Genomic DNA, 22364 nt, shown 5'->3' with positions numbered 1-22364 from the left:
CTTGCATGTATCAAAATGATGGGGCAAAAGATATATATTTTCTTGTGCATAGTAACATCGCGCAAGGATATCACACGGGAATTTCACACCCAAACAATTATGAGAACGCGCCCACCTGATAGTATTGGGGGCTTTGAGCTACGAGCCACAAGAAGCCAACACTTCCCATCTGTGTAGACCAGACAAGCTCAGGGCTCTGCTGACCTGTAGATAAGACCCATAAAGATGGCTGCCGGTCGGGAGTTCATGGAAAGACCCGGTTAGTGTCGGTCATTATATCATTTATTTAATCACTCATCATTTTACTACTTTGAGCTCAGAAAATAACAACTGAAGATTTGACATTATTTCCATTTTATTAACATTTGTGAAGTCTTGTTCTTCGGCTGCCTTCACACGGACGAGTGCAATATGACGGCGTGAACCCTCCCCCCCACCCATATCGCGCCTCCCACCCACCCATATCGCGCCTCCCACCTACCCATATCACGCCTCCCACCCATATCGCGCCTCCCACCTACCCATATCACGCCCCCCACCCACCCATATCGCGCCTCTCACCCATATCGCGCCTCCCACCATGTGAATTCCCCGAGGATGCGAGGTGTTTTCATGTCAAAACCGCCTGCAGTACTTTGAGGAAGAAGCGATCCTCCGCCCGGCTGTCAGCCGCGGTGGAGGATTGCGGAGGGTACCCCGTTGTTTTCGATGGGAGACCTCACATCGTGTGCACCCAGTACGTGGCGTGATGAAGACAATGGGGCTGCGATGTGAGAGCACGCACCGAGATAGAACATGCCGCGATTCGTTTCCTGCATCGCACAAATCTCACACGATGTGAAGGCAGCCTAATACAGGGTGCAGTCAAAAGGCCGGACCCAGCGCCATATCTCATTACTGAAATAACAATAGTGTACTGGAATAAGAAGGCATGAATGCACTGTAGGATGATATGGCGCATGGGCCCCGGGGGGCCCGGAACATTGATTTCAGTTTTGTGTTCTGGCCCCAGTAATGTCCATGACTGTTTTCACTGCGTATTATGCATGCAACGCAGTGAATGGAGTCAATGGACTTTGATTGATCTGCGCACAACGCCGTGTGGATACTGTGTATTGATACGCAAAGTAATAAATCGCAGCGTGCTCTATTTCCCTGCACGCAGTGTGAGCCCTTTACACTTGTATGGACCGGATAGGATACGCTGCCCATACACAATACATTGCGTTTCCATACGCATCTCCGCTCTGAACATGGGGGGAATTTAAAGAAAAAAACACGCTGCACATGTCTGTGTCCGTGTGATTGGCAGGATGCGCAGTGCCATACACAGCCATATGCGGTCCCTGTCGGCAGGAACGCGCCCTAATAGATAGAGAGTGAAACCCAATTGGAAATTTGATTAAATAGCACATGAGAAGCAGAAATCCTCTTTCCGCATCTCTCTAAGTCCCGTGGGACGGCCGCTATGACTGAAGTAAGGGAAGCGTTCCCGAAGTGTCCTCCTTCCACTACGATAGCGGCAGATCCTCCATGAAGTCATCCCCTCTTGTCTGCATGAGATTCAGGTACTGATCCCCATTGAGAGCCCTTGGAATAAACACAGGTCCAACGAGGCGATCGCGCCAAATTCCAACCCACATGTTCTTGCTGAGATTTGTATTGCCTTCTCATTGGCTCGTGCTCTTCATACTCTGCACTGAATTGGCGCTTTGGCGTTCACTAACACGGTCCCCCAATGATGGCGTCAGCCCTGGACTGCACTGTCGAACGGCTCCATGGATGCATTGTGGCAGAAGGAGGCCACGTCTAGTGCTCTTCCCTTACTTCAGGCATAGCGGCGGTCTCACGGGACTCAGAGACGTGGAAAGTGGATTTCTACTTCTCACATGTTGCTGTGGCCCCGTACAGCTGATGAGTGGTCGGAGTCCTGAGAGTCAGAGTCTCACTGATTACATAGCGAAACCCTTTCAAAAGAGAATGAGCCCATACTTAACCCCTTCTCTATCATAAAGAGGGGCGGTGACCCTTGTCCACAGGATAGGTGCCCCCCCCCCCGTCGGTCAGACCCCCATAAATCAAGCAGAGATACATAAAACCATAAAAAGTGAAGGTTCCTTAAAAGGGTTTTTTCAGCAGCGCCGGCTATCAGTGCCAGGATATACCAGGGTTGGAGCAGAAGCCACTAATCCGACCCCCGTGTAGTGACCACTGCTTGTAATTGCAGGCTGGGGTGCAACTAATTTCAACAGAGCTATGCCTGCAGTTACGAGTACTGGCCACTACACGGGGTCAGAGCAGCGGCTTTCACTCCCACCTCTGTGCATCCTGGCATTGATACCCGGCTCTGCCTAGGAAACCCCTTTAATGCCCACAGTGACTACTTTTAACTCTCTAAGTCCGTGTCAGTTCAGGTCTGCATCTAGAAAAGGAGAAGAGAATCCAGTGAAGAGTGAACAGAATGTGGGACCGGTCTGCTATGTAATCTTTATGATGTTGGCGCACGGCAGGAACATATTATTGGATTTCCAGGACACAGTCAGTTCCTTCGCTGAGATATTCTGAGCCAGCAGGAGGCAAGTCTGAGGAAAAAACATACTGAATTAGGTCTTTACACAGATCCTGTAATGGGCTATTACTGAATGTGCCATCCGCTTCAGAATGCACTCTCCACAGGTTTAGGTATTCTCATCCGGGGGCTTATGCTGCCTCCTAGTGGTCAGCCCGATTATGGTAGCTACGGATTATTGGGCTACGCTCACACAGCACGAACACACTGCAGAATATCCGCTGTGGAATTATTGGCATATAATGCGCAGCTGAATGAAATCCCAGCTGAATGAATGAGTTTTAGTGATTTTTCGTCTACACGGAGTGAAAAAAATGTCCGCTGCATAATTACGAAAAAGCAGCTGCTTTTTCTGCACGTTTCCACAGTAGAACCTAATGCAGAGGTAATTAAGAGGAACACAGTGACATAAAGGAAAATCCACAAAAAAGAACGGGAATCAAAATCACACTAAAATCCGTGCAGAAGAAACGCACCATTAGCCGAAAACAAACGCAAGTTTATGTCTTGCGGATGTCAAGACGGTTTATCAACTGCCTTGCGGACATGGCCATTAAGCAACCGTCAGGTCCCAGACAAACAACATGGCATTCAGCCTCTCTGACAACCTGATGGGTCATTAGTAAAGACACCAGGCCTGCTTGGATTACCCAGGGCTGGCCAGTCAGAGTGGCATTTAGGGTCTTACACCAGTGATGGATACTAATGCACAATGCGCATCAGGTAGTCAGAGAAGCAGTGAGGCCATGTTTGTTTCTCTGGACCCGGAGGGTCGATTTAATAAAATGACTACCATAAAGGTAAAAATAAAGCAGTCACTTCGTAGACTTCTATAACACATAAATTTATCATTACAGTAATTACCTTTTTTAACAGTTCTCGCATTGCAACAGCAAAGTTTCCGGTGGGAGAAATCGCTAGTGTAACCCTCAACATTATTCTTCCTGCAGAGAAACAACCGATATGAACATAAAATCTGAGAAAACGTGGTATAACATCAGCAAATAATAACTAATAAAATGGTTCAAACTCTTGAAATGTGTGCCCCCTATGTACAAGGATATACCTACTACAATACTACCCCTTACGTACAAGAATACAACTTGAGATGAGCGAGCACCAAAATGCTCGGGTGCTCGTTTCTCGGGACGAAATTATCGCGATGCTCGAGGGTTCGTTTCGAGTAACGAACCCCATTGAAGTCAATGGGCGACCCGAGCATTTTTGTATGGGACCTATGCTCCGCTAAGGTTTTCATTTGTGAAAATCTGGGCAATTCAAGAAAGTGATGGGAACAACACAGCAACAGATAGGGCAGGTGAGGGGCTACATGTTGGGCTGCATCTCAAGTTCCCAAGTCCCACTATTAAGCCACAATAGCGGCAAGAGTGGGCCCCCCCCCTCCCAACAACTTTTACTTCTGAAAAGCCCTCATTAGCAATGCATACCTTAGCTAAGCACCACACTACCTCCAACAAAGCACAATCACTGCCTGCATGACACTCCGCTGCCACTTCTCCTGGGTAACATGCTGCCCAACCCCCCCCCCCCCCCCCCCACGACCCAGTGTCCACAGCGCACACCGAATTGTCCCTGCGCAGCCTTCAGCTGCCCTCATGCCACACCACCCTCATGTCTATTTATAAGTGCGTCTGCCATGAGGAGGAACCGCAGGCACACACTGCAGAGGGTTGGCACGGCTAGGCAGCGACCCTCTTTAAAAGGGGCGGGGCGATAGCCCACAATGCTGTACAGAAGCAATGAGAAATATTATCCTGTGCCACCGTCATCAGGAGCTGCACACGTGGGCATAGCAATGGGGAACCTATGTGCCACACACTATTCATTCTGTCAAGGTGTCTGCATGCCCCAGTCAGACCGCGTTTTTTTATAAATAGTCACAGGCAGGTACAACTCCGCAATGGGAATTCCGTGTGCACCCACAGCATGGGTGGCTCCCTGGAACCCACCGGCGGTACATAAATGTATCCCATTGCAGTGCCCATCACAGCTCAGGTAACGTCCGATTAAATGCAGGTGGGCTTCGACCCACACTGCATGCCCCAGTCAGACTGGGGTTCTTTAGAAGTGGACACATGCAGTTACAACTCCCTGTGGACCCACAGCATGGGTGGCTCCCTGGAACCCACCGGCGGTACATAAATATATCCCATTGCAGTGCCCAGCACAGCTGATGTAACGTCAGCTTTAATGCAGGTGGGCAAAAAATTAATTGGATTACACTGTAGCCGAGGGCCCCAAAGAATTGGTGTACCAACAGTACTAATGTACCTCAGAAAAATTGCCCATGCCCAACCAAGAGGGCGGGTGAAACCCATTAATCGCTTTGGTTAATGTGGCTTAATTGGTAACTAGGCCTGGAGGCAGCCCAGTTAAAATAAAAATTGGTTCAGGTGAAAGTTTCAAAGCTTTAATGAGCATTGAAACGTATAAAAATTGTTTACAAAAATTATATGACTGAGCCTTGTGGGCCTAAGAAAATTGCCCATTCAGCGTGATTACGTCAGGTTTCAGGAGGAGGAGCAGGAGGAGGAGGATAAATATTATACACAGATTGATGAAGCTAAAAGGTCCACGTTTTTGATGGTGATAGAGAACAATGCTTCCATCCGCGGGTGCAGCCTACGTATTGCTTAGGTATCGCTGCTGTCCGCTGGTGGAGAAGAGAAGTCTGGGGAAATCCAGGCTTTGTTCATCTTGATGCGTGTAAGCCTGTCGGCACTGTCGGTTGACAGGCGGGTACGCTTATCTGTGATGATTCCCCCAGCCACACTAAACACCCTCTCTGACAAGACGCTAGCCGCAGGACAAGCAAGCACCTCCAGGGCATACAGCGTGAGTTCAGGCCACGTGACCAGCTTCGACACTCAGTAGTTGTAGGGGGCAGAGGTGTCACGGAGGACGGTCGTGCGATCGGCTACGTACTCCCTCACCATCCTTTTACAGTGCTCCCGCCGACTCAGCCTTGACTGGGGAGCGGTGACACAGTCTTGCTGGGGAGCCAGAAATCTGTCAAAGGCCTTAGAGAGTATTCCCCTGCCTATGCTGTACATGCTGCCTGATCTCTGCGCCTCCCCTGCTACCTGGCCCTCGGAACTGCGCCTTCGGCCACTAGCGCTGTCGGATGGGAATTTTACCATCAGTTTGTCCGCCAGGGTCCTCTGGTATAGCATCACTCTCGAACCCCTTTCCTCTTTGGGTATGAGAGTGGAAAGGTTCTCCTTATACCGTGGGTCGAGCAGTGTGTACACCCAGTAATCCGTAGTGGCCAGAATGCGTGTAACGCGAGGGTCACGAAAAAAGGCATCCTAACATGAAGTCAGCCATGTGTGCCAGGGTACCTGTACGCAACACATGACTGTCCTCACTAGGAAGATCACTTTCAGGATCCTCCTCCTCCTCCTCCTCCTCCGGCCATACACGCTGAAAGGATGACAGGCAAGCAACATGGGTACCCTCAGCAGCGGGCCAAGCTGTCTCTTCCCCCTCCTCCTCATCCTCCTCATGCTCCTCCTCCTCCTCCTCAACGCGCTGAGATATAGACAGGAGGGTGCTCTGACTATCCAGCGACATACTGTCTTCCCCCGCCTCTGTTTCCGAGCGCAAAGCGTCTGCCTTTATGCTTTGCAGGGAACTTCTCAAGAAGCATAGCAGAGGAATGGTGACGCTAATGATTACCTCTGATTGCATCTGACCTGGAAGATGTCTGCCAACCAGGCCCACTCTTCTGTAAAGAATTGAGGAGGCTGACTCCCACTGCGCCGCCCATGTTGGAGTTGGTATTCCACTATAGCTCTACGCTGCTCATAGAGCCTGGCCAACATGTGGAGTGTAGAGTTCCACCGTGTGGGCACGTCGCACAGCAGTCGGTGCACTGGCATATGAAACCGATGTTGCAGGGTGCGCAGGGTGGCAGCGTCCGTGTGGGACTTGCGGAAATGTGCGCTGACCCGGCGCACCTTTCCGAGCAGGTCTGACAAGCGTGGGTAGCTTCTCAGAAAGCGCTGAACCACCAAATTAAAGACGTGGGCCAGGCATGGCACGTGCATGAGGCTGCCGAGCTGCAGAGCCACCACCAGGTTTCGGCCGTTGTCACACACGACCATGCCCGGTTGGAGGCTCAGCGGCGCAAGCCAGCGGTTGGTCTGCTCTGTCAGACCCTGCAGCAGTTCGTGGGCCGTGTGCCTCTTCTCTCCTAAGCTGAGTAGTTCCAGCATGGCCTGCTGACGCTTGCCCACCGCTGTGCTGCCGTGCCGCGCGACACCGACTGCTGGCGACATGCTGCTGCTGCTGACACATCTTGATTGCGAGACAGAGGTTGCGTTGGAGGAGGAGGAGGGTGGTTTAGTGGAGGAAGCATACACCACCGCAGATACCACCACCGAGCTGGGGCCCGAAATTCTGGGGGTGGGTAGGACGGAGCGGTCCCAGGCTCTGACTCTGTCCCAGCCTCCACTAAATTCACCCAATGTGCCGTCAGGGAGATATAGTGGCCCTACCTGCCTGTGCTTGTCCACGTGTCCGTTGTTAAGTGGACCTTGGCAGTAACCGCGTTGGTGAGGGCGCGTACAATGTTGCGGGAGACGTGGTCGTGCAGGGCTGGGACGGCACATCGGGAAAAGTAGTGGCGACTGGGAACTGAGTAGCGCAGGGCCGCCGCCGCCATCATACCTTTGAAAGCCTCCGTTTCCACAACCCTATACGGCAGCATCTCCAGGCTGATAAATTTGGCTATGTGCACGCTTAACGCTTGAGCGTGCGGGTGCGTGGCGGCGTACTTGCGCTTGCGCTCCAACACTTGCGCTAGCGACGGCTGGACGGTGCGCTGAGAGACATTGGTGGATGGGGCCGAACACAGCGGAGGTGAGGGTGTGGGTGCAGGCCAGGAGACGGTAGTGCCTGTGTCCTGAGAGGGGGGTTGGAATTCATTGGCAGGTTGGGGCACAGGGGGAGAGGCAGCAGTGCAAACCGGAGGCGGTGAACGACCTTCGTCCCACCTTGTGGGGTGCTTGGCCATCATATGTCTGCGCATGCTGGTGGTGGTGAGGCTGGTGGTGGTGGCTCCCCGGCTGATCTTGGCGCGACAAAGGTTGCACACCACTGTTCGTCGGTCGTCTGCACTCTCAGTGAAAAGCTGCCAGACCTTTGAGCACCTCGGCCTCTGCAGGGTGGCATGGTGCGAGGGGGCGCTTTGGGAAACAGTTGGTGGATTATTCGGTCTGGCCCTGCCTCTACCCCTGGCCACCGCACTGCCTCTTCCAACCTGCCCTGCTGCTGCACTTGCCTCCCCCTCTGAAGACCTGTCCTCAGTAGGCGTAGCAAACCAGGTGGGGTCAGTCACCTCATCGTCCTGCTGCTCTTCCTCCGAATCCTCTGTGCGCTCCTCCCTCGGACTTACTCCAATTACTACTACCTGAGTGATAGACAACTGTGTCTCATCGTCATCGTCCTCCTCACCGACTGAAAGCTCTTGAGACAGTTGCCGGAAGTCCCCAGCCTCATCCCCCGGACCCCGGGAACTTTCCAAAGGTTGGGCATCGGTCACGACAAACTCCTCCGGTGGGAGAGGAACCATTGCTGGCCATTCTGGGCAGGGGCCCGGGAACAGTTCCTGGGAGTCTGCCTGCTCCTCAGAATGTGTCATTGTAATGGAGTGAGGAGGCTGGGAGGAAGGAGGAGCAGCAGCCAGAGGATTCAGAGTTGCAGCAGTGGACGGCGCAGAACTCTGGGTGGTCGATAGATTGCTGGATGCACTTTCTGCCATCCACGACAGGACCTGCTCACACTGCTCATTTTCTAATAAAGGTCTACCGCGTGGACCCATTAATTGTGAGATGAATGTGGGGACGCCAGAAACGTGCCTCTCTCCTAATCCCGCAGCAGTCGGCTGCGATACACCTGGATCAGGAGCTCGGCCTGTGCCCACACCCTGACTTGGGCCTCCGCGTCCTCGCCCGCGTCCACGTCCTCTAGGCCTACCCCTACCCCTCAGCATGCTGTATTACCAGTAGTGCAGAAACAGAACACTGTAATTAAATGTGCCGCTTATTGGCCTGTGGTTGGAGGCTGACTTCCCTTACGGAACGCACAGCAGAGCCAGGAAACAATTTTGCGCACACCTGTAGTGAGACGTAGGTGCGTATGACTGAGCTAGTGGAATTCACAGCGCAGAAGCAGTCAAGTGGCCAAAGGCCAGTAGTAGGCCTTAAGTATTTTGCTTCTATTTTTTTAAAATGCTGAGCTGATACAGCAGACAGATACTGTAGGCAGCATATAATATTATGTATACTCTTTCCCTCTGGCGGGATGACGGCGATCATGTAACAGAGACAGCAGATCCAGGAAACAATTTTGTGCAAGCCTGCTGTAACGCTTAGCTGCATATTAATTAGGACTACAACCCCCAGCAGATAGATACTGTAGGCAGAGTATAATATTATGAATACTGTTTCCCTCTGGCGGGATGACAGCGCTGATGTAACAGAGACAGCAGATCCAGGATACAATTTTGCGCAAGCCTGCTGTAACGCTTAGCTGCGTATTAATTAGGACTACAACCCCCAGCAGATAGATACTGTAGGCAGCGTATAATATTATGTATACTGTTTCCCTCTGGCGGCATAACGGCGATCATGTAACAGAGACAGCAGATCTAGGAAATAATTTTGCGCAAGCCTGCTGTAACGCTCAGCTGCGTATTAATTAGGACTACAACCCCCAGCAGATAGATACTGTAGGCAGCGTATAATATTATGTATACTGTTTCCCTCTGGCGGGATGACGGCGATCATGTAACAGAGACAGCAGATCCAGGAAACAATTTTGTGCAAGCCTGCTGTAACGCTTAGCTGCGTATTAATTAGGACTACAACCCCCAGCATATAGATACTGTAGGCAGCGTATAATATTATGTATACGGTTTCCCTCTGGCGGGATGACGGCGATCATGTAACAGAGACAGCAGATCCAGGAAACAATTTTGCGCAAGCCTGCTGTAACGCTTAGCTGCGTATTAATTAGGACTACAACCCCCAGCAGATAGATACTGTAGGCAGCGTATAATATTATGTATACTGTTTCCCTCTGGCGGGATGACAGCGCTGATGTAACAGAGACAGCAGATCCAGGAAACAATTTTGCGCAAGCCTGCTGTAATGCTTAGCTGCGTATTAATTAGGACTACAACCCCCAGCAGATAGATACTGTAGGCAGCATATAATATTATGTATACTGTTTCCCTCTGGCGGGATGACGGCGATCATGTAACAGAGACAGCAGATCCAGGAAACAATTTTGCGCAAGCCTGCTGTAACGCTTAGCTGCGTATTAATTAGGACTACAACCCCCAGCAGATAGATACTGTAGGCAGCATATAATATTATGTATACTGTTTCCCTCTGGCGGGATGACGGCGATCATGTAACAGAGACAGCAGATCCAGGAAACAATTTTGCGCAAGCCTGCTGTAACACTTAGCTGCGTATTAATTAGGACTACAACCCCCAGCAGATAGATACTGTAGGCAGCGTATAATATTATGTATACTGTTTCCCTCTGGCGGGATGACGGCGATCAATTTTTTGGAAAAAGCCCACTGCGTATATAGCCTGAATATCTCTTTCCCTGCCTCACAAGTACTGCCCCTATACTCTGTACAATGACTGCAGACTGCGGACGCAATGCTCTGCACGGCCGATATACAAAAAAAAAAAAAATTGTGCAACACTGCTAAAAGCAGCCTCCACAGTACTGCACACGGTCAGATGTGGCCCTAAGAAGGACCGTTGGGGTTCTTGAAGCCTAAAATAACTCCTAACACTCTCCCTATAGCAGCTCCGGCACCAGCAGCACTGTCCCTGATCTCTGTCAGAATGCATCTGTGGTGAGCCGCGCGAGGGGCCGATTTATATACTCGGGTGACACCTGATCTCGCCAGCCACTCACTGCAGGGGGGTGGTATAGGGCTTGAACGTCGCAGGGGGAAGTTGTAATGCCTTCCCTGTCTTTCTATTGGCCAGAAAAGCGTGCTAACGTCTCAGAGATGAAAGTGAAAGTAACTCGAACATCGCGTGGTACTCGCCTCTAGTAACGAGCATCTCGAACACGCTAATACTCGAACGAGTATCAATCTCGGACGAGTACGTTCGCTCATCTCTAAATACAACTAATAAAACACTGCCCCCTATGTACAAGAATATAACTACTATAATACTGCTCCTTATGTACAAGGATATAACTACTATAATACTGCCTCCTATGTACAAAAATATAACTACTATAATACTGCCCCCTATCTACAAGAATACAACTACTATAATACTGCTCCCTATGTACAAGGATATAACTACTATAATACTGCCTCCTATGTGCAAGACTATAACTACTATAATACTGCTCCCTATGTACAAGAATATAACTACTATAATACTGCCTCCTATGTACAAGAATATAACTACTATAATACTGCCCTCTATGTTCAAGAATATAACTACTACAATACTGCCTACTATGTACAAGAAAATAACTACTATAATACTGCTCCCTATGTACAATATTATAACTACTATAATACTGCCCCCTATGTACAAGCATATAACTACTATAATACTACCCCCTATGAACTAGAATATAACTACTATAATACTGCCCCCTATGTACAAGAATATAACTACTATAATACTGCCTCCTATGTACAAGGATATAACTACTATAATACTGCCTCCTATGTACAAAAATATAACTACTATAATAATGCCCCCTATCTACAAGAATACAACTACTATAATACTGCTCCCTATGTACAAGGATATAACTACTATAATACTGCCTCCTATGTACAAAAATATAACTACTATAATACTGCCCTCTATGTACAAGAATATAACTACTACAATACTGCCTACTATGTACAAGAAAATAACTACTATAATACTGCTCCCTATGTACAATAATATAACTACTATAATACTGCTGCTATGTATAAGAATATAACTACTATAATACTGCCCCCTATGTACAAGCATATAACTACTATAATACTACCCCCTATGAACTAGAATATAACTACTATAATACTGCCCCCTATGTACAAGAATATAACTACTATAATACTGCCTCCTATGTACAAGGATATAACTACTATAATACTGCCTCCTATGTACAAAAATATAACTACTATAATACTGCCCCCCTATCTACAAGAATACAACTACTATAATACTGCTCCCTATGTACAAGGATATAACTACCATAATACTGCCTCCTATGTACAAAAATATAACTACTATAATACTGCCCTCTATGTACAAGAATATAACGACTACAATACTGCCTACTATGTACAAGAAAATAACTACTATAATACTGCTCCCTATGTACAATAATATAACTACTATAATACTGCTGCTATGTATAAGAATATAACTACTATAATACTGCCCCCTATGTACAAGCATATAACTACTATAATACTACCCCCTATGAACTAGAATATAACTACTATAATACTGCCCCCTATGTACAAGAATATAACTACTATAATACTGCCTCCTATGTACAAGGATATAACTACTATAATACTGCCTCCTATGTACAAAAATATAACTACTATAATACTGCCCCCTATCTACAAGAATACAACTACTATAATACTGCTCCCTATGTACAAGGATATAACTACCATAATACTGCCTCCTATGTACAAAAATATAACTACTATAATACTGCCCTCTATGTACAAGAATATAACGACTACAATACTGCCTACTATGTACAAGAATATAACTACTATAATACTGCTCCCTATGTACAAGAATATAACTACTATAATACTGCCCCCTAGGTACAAGCATATAACTACTATAATACTACCTCCTATGTACTAGAATATAACTACTATAATACTGCCCCCTATGTACAAGAATATAACTACTATAATACTGCCTCTAATGTACAAGAATATAACTACTATAATACTGCCTCCTATGTACAAGAATATAACTACTATATTACTGCCTCCTTTGTACAAGAATATAACTACTATAATACTGCGCCCTATGTACAAGAATATAACTACTATAATACTGCTCCCTATGTACAAGAATATAACTACTATAATACTGCGCCCTGTGTACAAGAATATAACTACTATAATACTGCCCCCTATGTACAAGAATATAACTACTGTAATACTGCCCCCTATGTACAAGAATATAACTACTATAATACTGTCCCCCTATGTACAAGAATATAACTACTATAATACTGCTCCCTATGTACAAGAATATCACTACTATAATACTGCCCATATGTACAAGAATATAACTACTATAATACTGCCCCCTATGTACAAGAATATAACTACTATAATACTGCCCCCCTATAAACAAGAATATAACTACTATAATACTGCCCCTATGTACAAGAATATAACTACTATAATGCTGCCTCCTGTGTACAAAAATATAACTACTATAATACTGCCCACTATGTACCAGAATATAACTACTATAATACTGCCCCCTATGTACAAGAATATAACTACTATAATACTACCCTCTATGAACAAGAATACAACTACTATAATGCTGCTCCTATTTACAAGAATATAACTACTATAATACTGCCCCCTATGTACAAGAATATAACCACTATAATACCGCCTTCTATGTACAAGAATATAACTACTATAATACTGCCTCCTATGTACAAGAATATAACTAGTATAATACTGCCCCCTATGTACAAGAATATAACTAGTATAATACTGCCTCCTATGTAGAAGAATATAACTACTATAATACTGCCTCCTATGTACAAGAATATAACTAGTATAATACTGCTCCTATGTACAAGAATATAACTACTATAATACTGCCCCCTATGTACAAGAATATAACTACTATAATACTGCTCCTATGTACAAGAATATAACTACTATAATACTGCCCCCTGTGTACAAGAATATAACTACTATAATACTGCCCTCTAGGTACAAGAATATAACTACTATAACACTGCTCATATGTACAAGAATATAACTACTATAATACTGCCTCCTATGTACAAGAATATAACTACTATAATACTGCCCTCTATGTTCAAGAATATAACTACTACAATACTGCCTACTATGTACAAGAAAATAACTACTATAATACTGCTCCCTATGTACAATAATATAACTACTATAATACTGCCCCCTATGTACAAGCATATAACTACTATAATACTACCCCCTATGAACTAGAATATAACTACTATAATACTGCCCCCTATGTACAAGAATATAACTACTATAATACTGCCTCCTATGTACAAGAATATAACTACTATAATACTGCCCTCTATGTTCAAGAATATAACTACTACAATACTGCCTACTATGTACAAGAAAATAACTACTATAATACTGCTCCCTATGTACAATAATATAACTACTATAATACTGCCCCCTATGTACAAGCATATAACTACTATAATACTACCCCCTATGAACTAGAATATAACTACTATAATACTGCCCCCTATGTACAAGAATATAACTACTATAATACTGCCTCCTATGTACAAGGATATAACTACTATAATACTGCCTCCTATGTACAAAAATATAACTACTATAATAATGCCCCCTATGTACAAGAATACAACTACTATAATACTGCTCCCTATGTACAAGGATATAACTACTATAATACTGCCTCCTATGTACAAAAATATAACTACTATAATACTGCCCTCTATGTACAAGAATATAACTACTACAATACTGCCTACTATGTACAAGAAAATAACTACTATAATACTGCTCCCTATGTACAATAATATAACTACTATAATACTGCCCCCTATGTACAAGCATATAACTACTATAATACTACCCCCTATGAACTAGAATATAACTACTATAATACTGCCCCCTATGTACAAGAATATAACTACTATAATACTGCCTCCTATGTACAAGGATATAACTACTATAATACTGCCTCCTATGTACAAAAATATAACTACTATAATACTGCCCCCTATCTACAAGAATACAACTACTATAATACTGCTCCCTATGTACAAGGATATAACTACCATAATACTGCCTCCTATGTACAAAAATATAACTACTATAATACTGCCCTCTATGTACAAGAATATAACGACTACAATACTGCCCACTATGTACAAGAATATAACTACTATAATACTGCTCCCTATGTACAAGAATATAACTACTATAATACTGCCCCCTATGTACAAGCATATAACTACTATAATACTACCTCCTATGTACTAGAATATAACTACTATAATACTGCCCCCTATGTACAAGAATATAACTACTATAATACTGCCTCCAATGTACAAGAATATAACTACTATAATACTGCCTCCTATGTACAAGAATATAACTACTATATTACTGCCTCCTTTGTACAAGAATATAACTACTATAATACTGCGCCCTGTGTACAAGAATATAAGTACTATAATACTGCGCCTATGTACAAGAATATAACTACTATAATACTGCACCCTATGTACAAGAATATAACTACTATAATACTGCTCCCTATGTACAAGAATATAACTACTATAATACTGCGCCCTGTGTACAAGAATATAACTACTGTAATACTGCCCCCTATGTACAAGAATATAACTACTGTAATACTGCCCCCTATGTACAAGAATATAACTACTATAATACTGCCCCCCTATGTACAAGAATATAACTACTATAATACTGCTCCCTATGTACAAGAATATCACTACTATAATACTGCCCATATGTACAAGAATATAACTACTATAATACTGCCCCCTATGTACAAGAATATAACTACTATAATACTGCCCCACTATAAACAAGAATATAACTACTATAATACTGCCCCTATGTACAAGAATATAACTACTATAATACTGCCTCCTGTGTACAAAAATATAACTACTATAATACTGCCTCCTATGTTCAAGAATATAACTACTATAATACTGCCCACTATGTACAAGAATATAACTACTATAATACTGCCCCCTATGTACAAGAATATAACTACTATAATACTACCCTCTATGTACAAGAATACAACTACTATAATACTGCTCCTATTTACAAGAATATAACTACTATAATACTGCCCCCTATGTACAAGAATATAACCACTATAATACCGCCTTCTATGTACAAGAATATAACTACTATAATACTGCCTCCTATGTACAAGAATATAACTAGTATAATACTGCCCCCTATGTACAAGAATATAACTAGTATAATACTGCCTCCTATGTAGAAGAATATAACTACTATAATACTGCCTCCTATGTACAAGAATATAACTAGTATAATACTGCTCCTATGTACAAGAATATAACTACTATAATACTGCCTCCTATGTACAAGAATATAACTACTATAATACTGCTCCTATGTACAAGAATATAACTACTATAATACTGCCCCCTGTGTACAAGAATATAACTACTATAATACTGCCCTCTAGGTACAAGAATATAACTACTATAACACTGCTCATATGTACAAGAATATAACTACTATAATACTGCCCCCCATGTACAAGAATATAACTACTATAATACTGCCCCCTATGTACAAGAAGATAACTACTATAATACTGTACAAAGTAGTATTAGTTATTATTACTTCTGGTATTACTGATTGGTGATAAGTTGCATACTGTACTGATAATTGCACTGGACACATTATGGTTCTGATTATTGGCCACAACTGACAATGAAGACACTTACAGTCTGTTTATAGTTACTTTTCAAAACTCACCTTTGTAGTTACTTGCCATGTTTTGGGGAGGTTTCGTATATTTGACTCTTACAACTGTGAATGCTTCTGTTGTCTCCATGGCAGTGGCTGCTGTTGACGTATTTGCCGCCATACTTGCCTTCGTATAATTCTTTAGAGTTGGTGAAGTCCTTGGCATCACACTAGAGGGCATGGCTGCACCTATGATACCTCTTGGTGTGATGGTAACCAGGTCTGATGACATTGATGCAGATGTGGAAGTTGGTGCAGTGCTGGGTGGTGTTTCAGTGTTGGTCATGCTAAGAGGTGCTGGTCCTGTCATCACTGTAGTGCTGGTGCTAGATGTTAGTGCAGTTTTAGTTGATGGATATGACATTGTGCCAGCCATGGCTGAAGATGTTGGTGCCGTTGTAGTTGATGGTGCTGTCATGGTGACAATCATGGTCAAAGATGTAGCTGGAGATGATGGTGGTGATACAATGCTTGTCGTGGGCGAAGATGTTGCTGGAGATGATGGTGGTGATACAATGCTTGTCGTGGGCGAAGATGTTGATGCAGTTGTACTCAGTGGTGATGTCATTGTGCCAACCATAGTCGAAAATGCTGGTGTAACTGTTGATGGTGGTGAGGTGTTAGATACACTATAATCTATGGGATCAGTTGTTTCTTCCTCTGTTTCTTCTGCGGTGATTAAGGGTGTTGACTCTTTTGGAATAAGATGAGTCTCGGTTATTTCCCTCATACCTTTGCTGGGTGGAGATTTTGAAATTCTCGTTGGTGATGGACTTGACTCCATGATACTTTTCTGATAAGTCATGGAAACAATAAAAAAAACAGCACTGGTTGGAGAGACGGCGACGTCTACTGACCCTGCACCAATGTTACTTGTTAAGGTGCCCCTTATCGGAGGTGCGGAGGTGGCCCCACTGTTCAGGTAGCTTCCATTACTAATTGCTCCTGTAGGGACTAAATAAAAAAAACATTGAGTAAGTAAGCAGCGTGCAGGTACAGGGGATTTATGGGTATGTTCACACGGCGGAACCTGACATGGATTTTTTAGCACAGAGTCGGCCTATAAACTGTGGCACAAAAATCTGCAGTTGAGTCGCAAATTTCTGGCATGTATTTTGCCAAGGAGCCACATGTGGATTTAACCCCTGGAATGGGCACAATCCATGGGAGGAATTTCCAAAGCAGATTCCATGTTGTTCCTTGTTAAGAATTGATATGTTCAAATGAATGATACGAAGAGTTAGCGCAGATTTTGGCTTGGAATTTGTGCCAAAATCTAATGTGTGAACATATTCCTAGGCGCAAATGTTGCAAACTATACAAAAGATTACTTCTGTAACATTTTGCTTCATAAGAAAAACCCTTCTACAGAGGTTTCACCTGGCATAGGATGGCCAACAGCTGGCATATAAAACGTGTCAGGAGGTTTGTAGGTTTTAGAGGGTAGAGTTAAAGCGATGCTCCGGTCCTGTAGAAGAGGGGTGAGCGGTGCCCTGCTCCCCTCTTAGTAGTGTCTGTCGCTCTCACATGTGGTGCCAGTGGCCATGTTAAGCCCAACCCTGTTTGGCGAGTAATACGACCATAAGGAGAGCAGAGAGGAGATACAGGCAGTGTGAAGCGCTCGGTGGTAGCCCCACTCTCTGCCTGATGTGAGCAATAAAGTGGCTAGTGCGTCATTGCTGTAAAGAACAGCTTCTTCAATAGGGAAATGGATAGGGGATACCCCCCCCCCCTTCCCCTCACCCTTTCTGAACATTCGGGACCTTTCTTGACACCTCATATTAAAAGATTTTTGAGCTGCACCACAGGGAGAGATGAGCTTAGTAGGTGCCTAGCTGAGGGACAGGTCTCAGCCAATGGGCAACTGTCTTTGTGAAGTGAAAACTACTCCATGCTATAACATTGAAGTAAGTGAATGCTGCCCACAGCGCCATTCATTACAGAGATTACCAAGTGCTCATACTTCTATGGGAGTGAATGGAGCAGCAGTGCACATGTACAACCGCCGCTTCATTCATGTAGGGACCTTCAGGACCGGCGTTCTTGAGATCAGTGAGGATCCCATTGGTCAGATTCCCACCCATCATAAAGTTACCAAGGCAGGGACTAATTTTCTAACCTGGCACAGCACTTTTAACGCCTTAACAAGGTTTGTAGGGAGTGAGATTGGGCATCTTTCCCACTGCTTACACTTCGGGTGTCAGCTGTTTCTGACAGCCCACCCGCAATCAATAATCACGCTGATTACGGCTGTTAACTCTTTAAACGCTGCAGTCAAAATCTGACAGCGGCATTTAAATGCCTCGATCAGAGTCCCATGATGAGATTGCAGGGGGCCGGCCGTTCGGTTGCCATGCCAGCCTATGGCATGGCTTGATAGACTGCCTGTCACATCACGATGTAATGAAATACTATCGCATTATATTATACTGTAGTAGTGAACAAAGTTCAAGTCCTGTCCGGAGACAAAAAAAAAGTTAAAGTAAGTAGACGGCCAGGATTCTCGTAGCGGGACCCGACCCGAGCGCCTGCAGAGAGCAGCGCGTACTCACCCGCGCCCTGCAGCTCCAGCTCTTTCATGTGCCGGCTGCCGGGCAGCTGGCGCATGCATAGAGTGGAACCGGCGGCCGGGGAGTGACGTTTCTGTGCGGGGCTCGCAGAGAACATGCTGCGGTTTGTTTGCCACGCAAGATTTCGCACGACCAAACCGCGGCTGTCTGCATAGGATTGCATTTGCTAACGCAATCCTATGGCAGCTTCCACAGGCGGAAATTCCGCGGGAGATCTCGCTGTGGAATTTCCGCCCCTCTGCAGGCGGCCTAATACATTTTTTATCCCACACAGTGAACGCTGTCAGTAAGAAATAAATACAGGATGCCAGAATTGCGCTATATTTGGTCACGTTATAAAAAGCTATCAAAATGTTGTACGTACACCAAAATGATGTCAATAGAAACTACAGGATGTCCTACAAAAAATGAGTCCTCACACAACTATGTTGATGGAAAAATAAAAACCGTTCTGGGGGTCAGAAGACGGCAGCAGAGAAGAATCAATTATTATTTTCCAAAGATATATATATATATTTTAAAGAGTAATACGGCAAAGAAAAAGTCAGGTTAATTTGTACCGTAGTAATTGTACCGACCCACTGAATAAAGTTATCGGCATTTTTGCTGCAGTGTGTATATCGTAGACAGCCGCCCCACCCCCCCCCCAATACTTTTTTCCCATTTCACTCCACTTAGACGTTTTTACATTTTTCAGTACATTAAAAATACAGAAAAGTACAACTCGTTCCGCGAAAAACAACCCTCAGACATCTACGTCAATGGATAATTAAAGGAGATGTCCCGCGCCGAAACGGGTTTTTTTTTTTTTTAAACCCCCCCCCCCCGTTCGGCGCGAGACAACCCCGATGCAGGGGTTTAAAAAACCACCCGCACAGCGCTTACCTGAATCCCGGCGGTCCGGCGTCTTCATACTCACCTGCTGAAGATGGCCGCCGGGATCCTCTGTCTTCATGGACCGCAGGGCTTCTGTGCGGTCCATTGCCGATTCCAGCCTCCTGATTGGCTGGAATCGGCACGTGACGGGGCGGAGCTACACGGAGCTACACGGAGCCCCATAGAGAAGAGGAGAAGACCCGGACTGCGCAAGCGCGGCTAATTTGGCCATCGGAGGGCGAAAATTAGTCGGCACCATGGAGACGAGGACGCCAGCAACGGAGCAGGTAAGTATAAAACTTTTTATAACTTCTGTATGGCTCATAATTAATGCACAATGTACATTACAAAGTGCATTATTATGGCCATACAGAAGTGTATAGACCCACTTGCTGCCTCGGGACATCTCCTTTAAGGGCTTATTCACACTGGCGTATATATCAGCCCCGACCAATATACGCTGGCCCTCTGATGCATTGGTTTACAATGTATCAGTGCACAGGGGTGTATCTACGCATCGTAAAAGCGCCCAGGGCGGGCGCTTGTACGTCGGCGGTGGCAGCTACATAGACTCCTACGGGAGTGTGACTGCTGAGGGGCGGGAGCTCAGCACACTAGCTCCTGCCTCGTCCTGCCTCGCTGGGGAGGGGGAGGGAAGGGGAAGACAGCTAAGTTTCATGGTCAGCCGATATACGCTCGAGTGAATAAGCCCTAGGAGTTATGATTTTTTTTGAAAGTGGGAGGAAAAAACGATAGAAAAAAAGGCTGCGTCTTAATCCACAGGATTAAAGGGAGTAAGGGGGTGGAGGATGGAAGGAAAAGGGTTGGGAGTTAGGGGAGGATGGGGGGAGGAGGAGGGGGGGGGGGGATAAGGTTACGGTCCTCGTTCTGGAAGGAGCGACACACGTATGTGGGTGTCGGGATCAGCGAGAGAGTTTCAAATAAGAAGGGAAGGAGTTTTAATTTTTTTGTCAAAGGCTTGGGGTATACCAACACTACTCCATGGATGCAATAGCATAAATGAAAGCTGTCAGCACTCCACCGGAAAGGAGGGGGGGTTAAAGTGGAGAAACAACATCTCCAAACAGAACGGTCTTGGCACCAGATATACTTATTGCCCAATACCGAACATGTCCTCTATATATATATATATATTTTTTTTGTAAATACTTTCGTCAACCACGGTTTCCAAATTAATAGGAATTTGTCATGTGTTCTAGAGGATTTGCTTGTGAGTTCCTCCAATCTGCAGAGTTCGTTTACTTTGTCTCATGTCATCTATATTTAACCCCTTAGTGACCGGCCTGTTTTGTGCGTTAAGGACAGAGCGATTTTCACTGTCATAGTACAAGATCCATAACTCATTGGCATTGTAGCATGAAGGCTTGTTTTTTGTGGGAGGAGTTGTGTTTTTTAATGGGGGACACATATAATGTTTTGCATATCTCTCATTACATTTTTGGGAGGGAATTTAGCAAGAAAGCCAAACAGGTATTAATGGGATCGAAATTTACCTGAATGTATCTAAGTACAACGCCCCATACTGTTGCTGCAGGGGTTCTGGCACCGTGTATAAGTTGCAGCGACCCGCACCAACACCTCCATAGATATACAATACAATCGTCTTCCTGTGCCAGATCCTTTATAAATAAGCCAATAGCCATTAGTACTGAGTACAGGGTCAGATATACTCACCACAGAGCAGTAGCGCCAGGAATGGTGGCACATAGATGAGCATAGCCTTGGCTGCCAATCGGATAATGCAATGGAAGGTATAGCAGTGGTGTACGCAGCTCCTGTGAGTTGGAGCCTCCCGGGTTACAGATTGTATCTGGGTGTGACGCTCAGATGACACAACCTCATAGATGAATGCATCCAAAAATTAATACAAGACCAGGAAATCCTCTCACCCAGGAAACAACAACATCCAGCTGCTTCTTAGACTCCTCCGATCATGATAAAGCGGGTGACAAGGGGATGGGGGGGATTTAAAAGGCTGATCCAGACTTACGCAAATAAAGCCTAAAGGGGTTTCATCATGCATAAAAGTTATCGTGGGAGTGTGACCACCGGGCCCCCGTTGATCCCAAGAATGTCCATATGGAGCATCCTGAAAGAACGGAGTGGTACTTGCGCATACATACTCCTGCCGCTCCCTTCATTTCAGTGGGACCGCCGGAGATGTCCTAATCCTAGAACTCAGCTAACTCCGGCTCTCCCACTGAAATAAATGGAGCAGCGGTGCACTGTGGTGGCGGCCAACATATATTTGCTTGTGTAATTATTTTAGAGCTGCTTTTTGCTTATGGAGCTGCCGGTTCAGAGTTCAATGGGTATTTCCTGCTTGTGCAGCTGCAGGTTCTGAGTTGAGTGTCTGTTACTTGTGAAGATGCTTGCCCATGTTTAGTCTCTCAATGCACCAGGTCTATATGCCACCCTGCCTCTCTGAGACCTACATGGTACTAAAAGCTGAACATGTACCTTTATTATGATGCTTTTACATATGAATCGGGAGAGGTGAGGAAATCTCCCTGTA

The 22364-nt window shown here is 45.2% G+C and overlaps 1 protein-coding gene across 1 annotated transcript; it reads right to left on the bottom strand.

Annotated features, from left to right (window-relative positions):
* Nucleotides 1-564: 564 nt before the first annotated feature.
* On the bottom strand, nt 565-21649 carry LOC136578578 (uncharacterized). The gene is made up of 4 exons (XM_066578720.1): nt 21524-21649; nt 16392-17336; nt 3434-3513; nt 565-2582 (listed from the first exon to the last, which is right to left on the bottom strand). The coding sequence occupies exons 1-4, from the start codon at nt 21564-21566 to the stop codon at nt 2478-2480; spliced, it is 1173 nt and encodes a 390-aa protein (XP_066434817.1). The 5' UTR covers nt 21567-21649; the 3' UTR covers nt 565-2477.
* Nucleotides 21650-22364: the final 715 nt, after the last annotated feature.

Source organism: Eleutherodactylus coqui, chromosome 9 (assembly GCF_035609145.1).
Source record: "Eleutherodactylus coqui strain aEleCoq1 chromosome 9, aEleCoq1.hap1, whole genome shotgun sequence".
Taxonomy (NCBI): domain Eukaryota; kingdom Metazoa; phylum Chordata; class Amphibia; order Anura; family Eleutherodactylidae; genus Eleutherodactylus; species Eleutherodactylus coqui.
Note: the sequence above shows the minus strand (reverse complement) of the source record. Positions and strands in the feature narration are given on the sequence as shown.

What these genes read in the sequence shown, in the direction of transcription:
- LOC136578578 (XM_066578720.1), bottom strand. Translation starts at nt 21,566, where the DNA reads ATGCTCATCTATGTGCCACCATTCCTGGCGCTACTGCTCTGTG. An exon ending in CATGGCAAGTAACTACAAAG is followed by an intron (nt 3,514 to 16,391) that starts GTGAGTTTTGAA and finishes GTTTCTCTGCAG; the next exon opens with GAAGAATAATGTTGAGGGTT. An exon ending in TGCGAGAACTGTTAAAAAAG is followed by an intron (nt 2,583 to 3,433) that starts GTAATTACTGTA and finishes TTTTTTCCTCAG; the next exon opens with ACTTGCCTCCTGCTGGCTCA.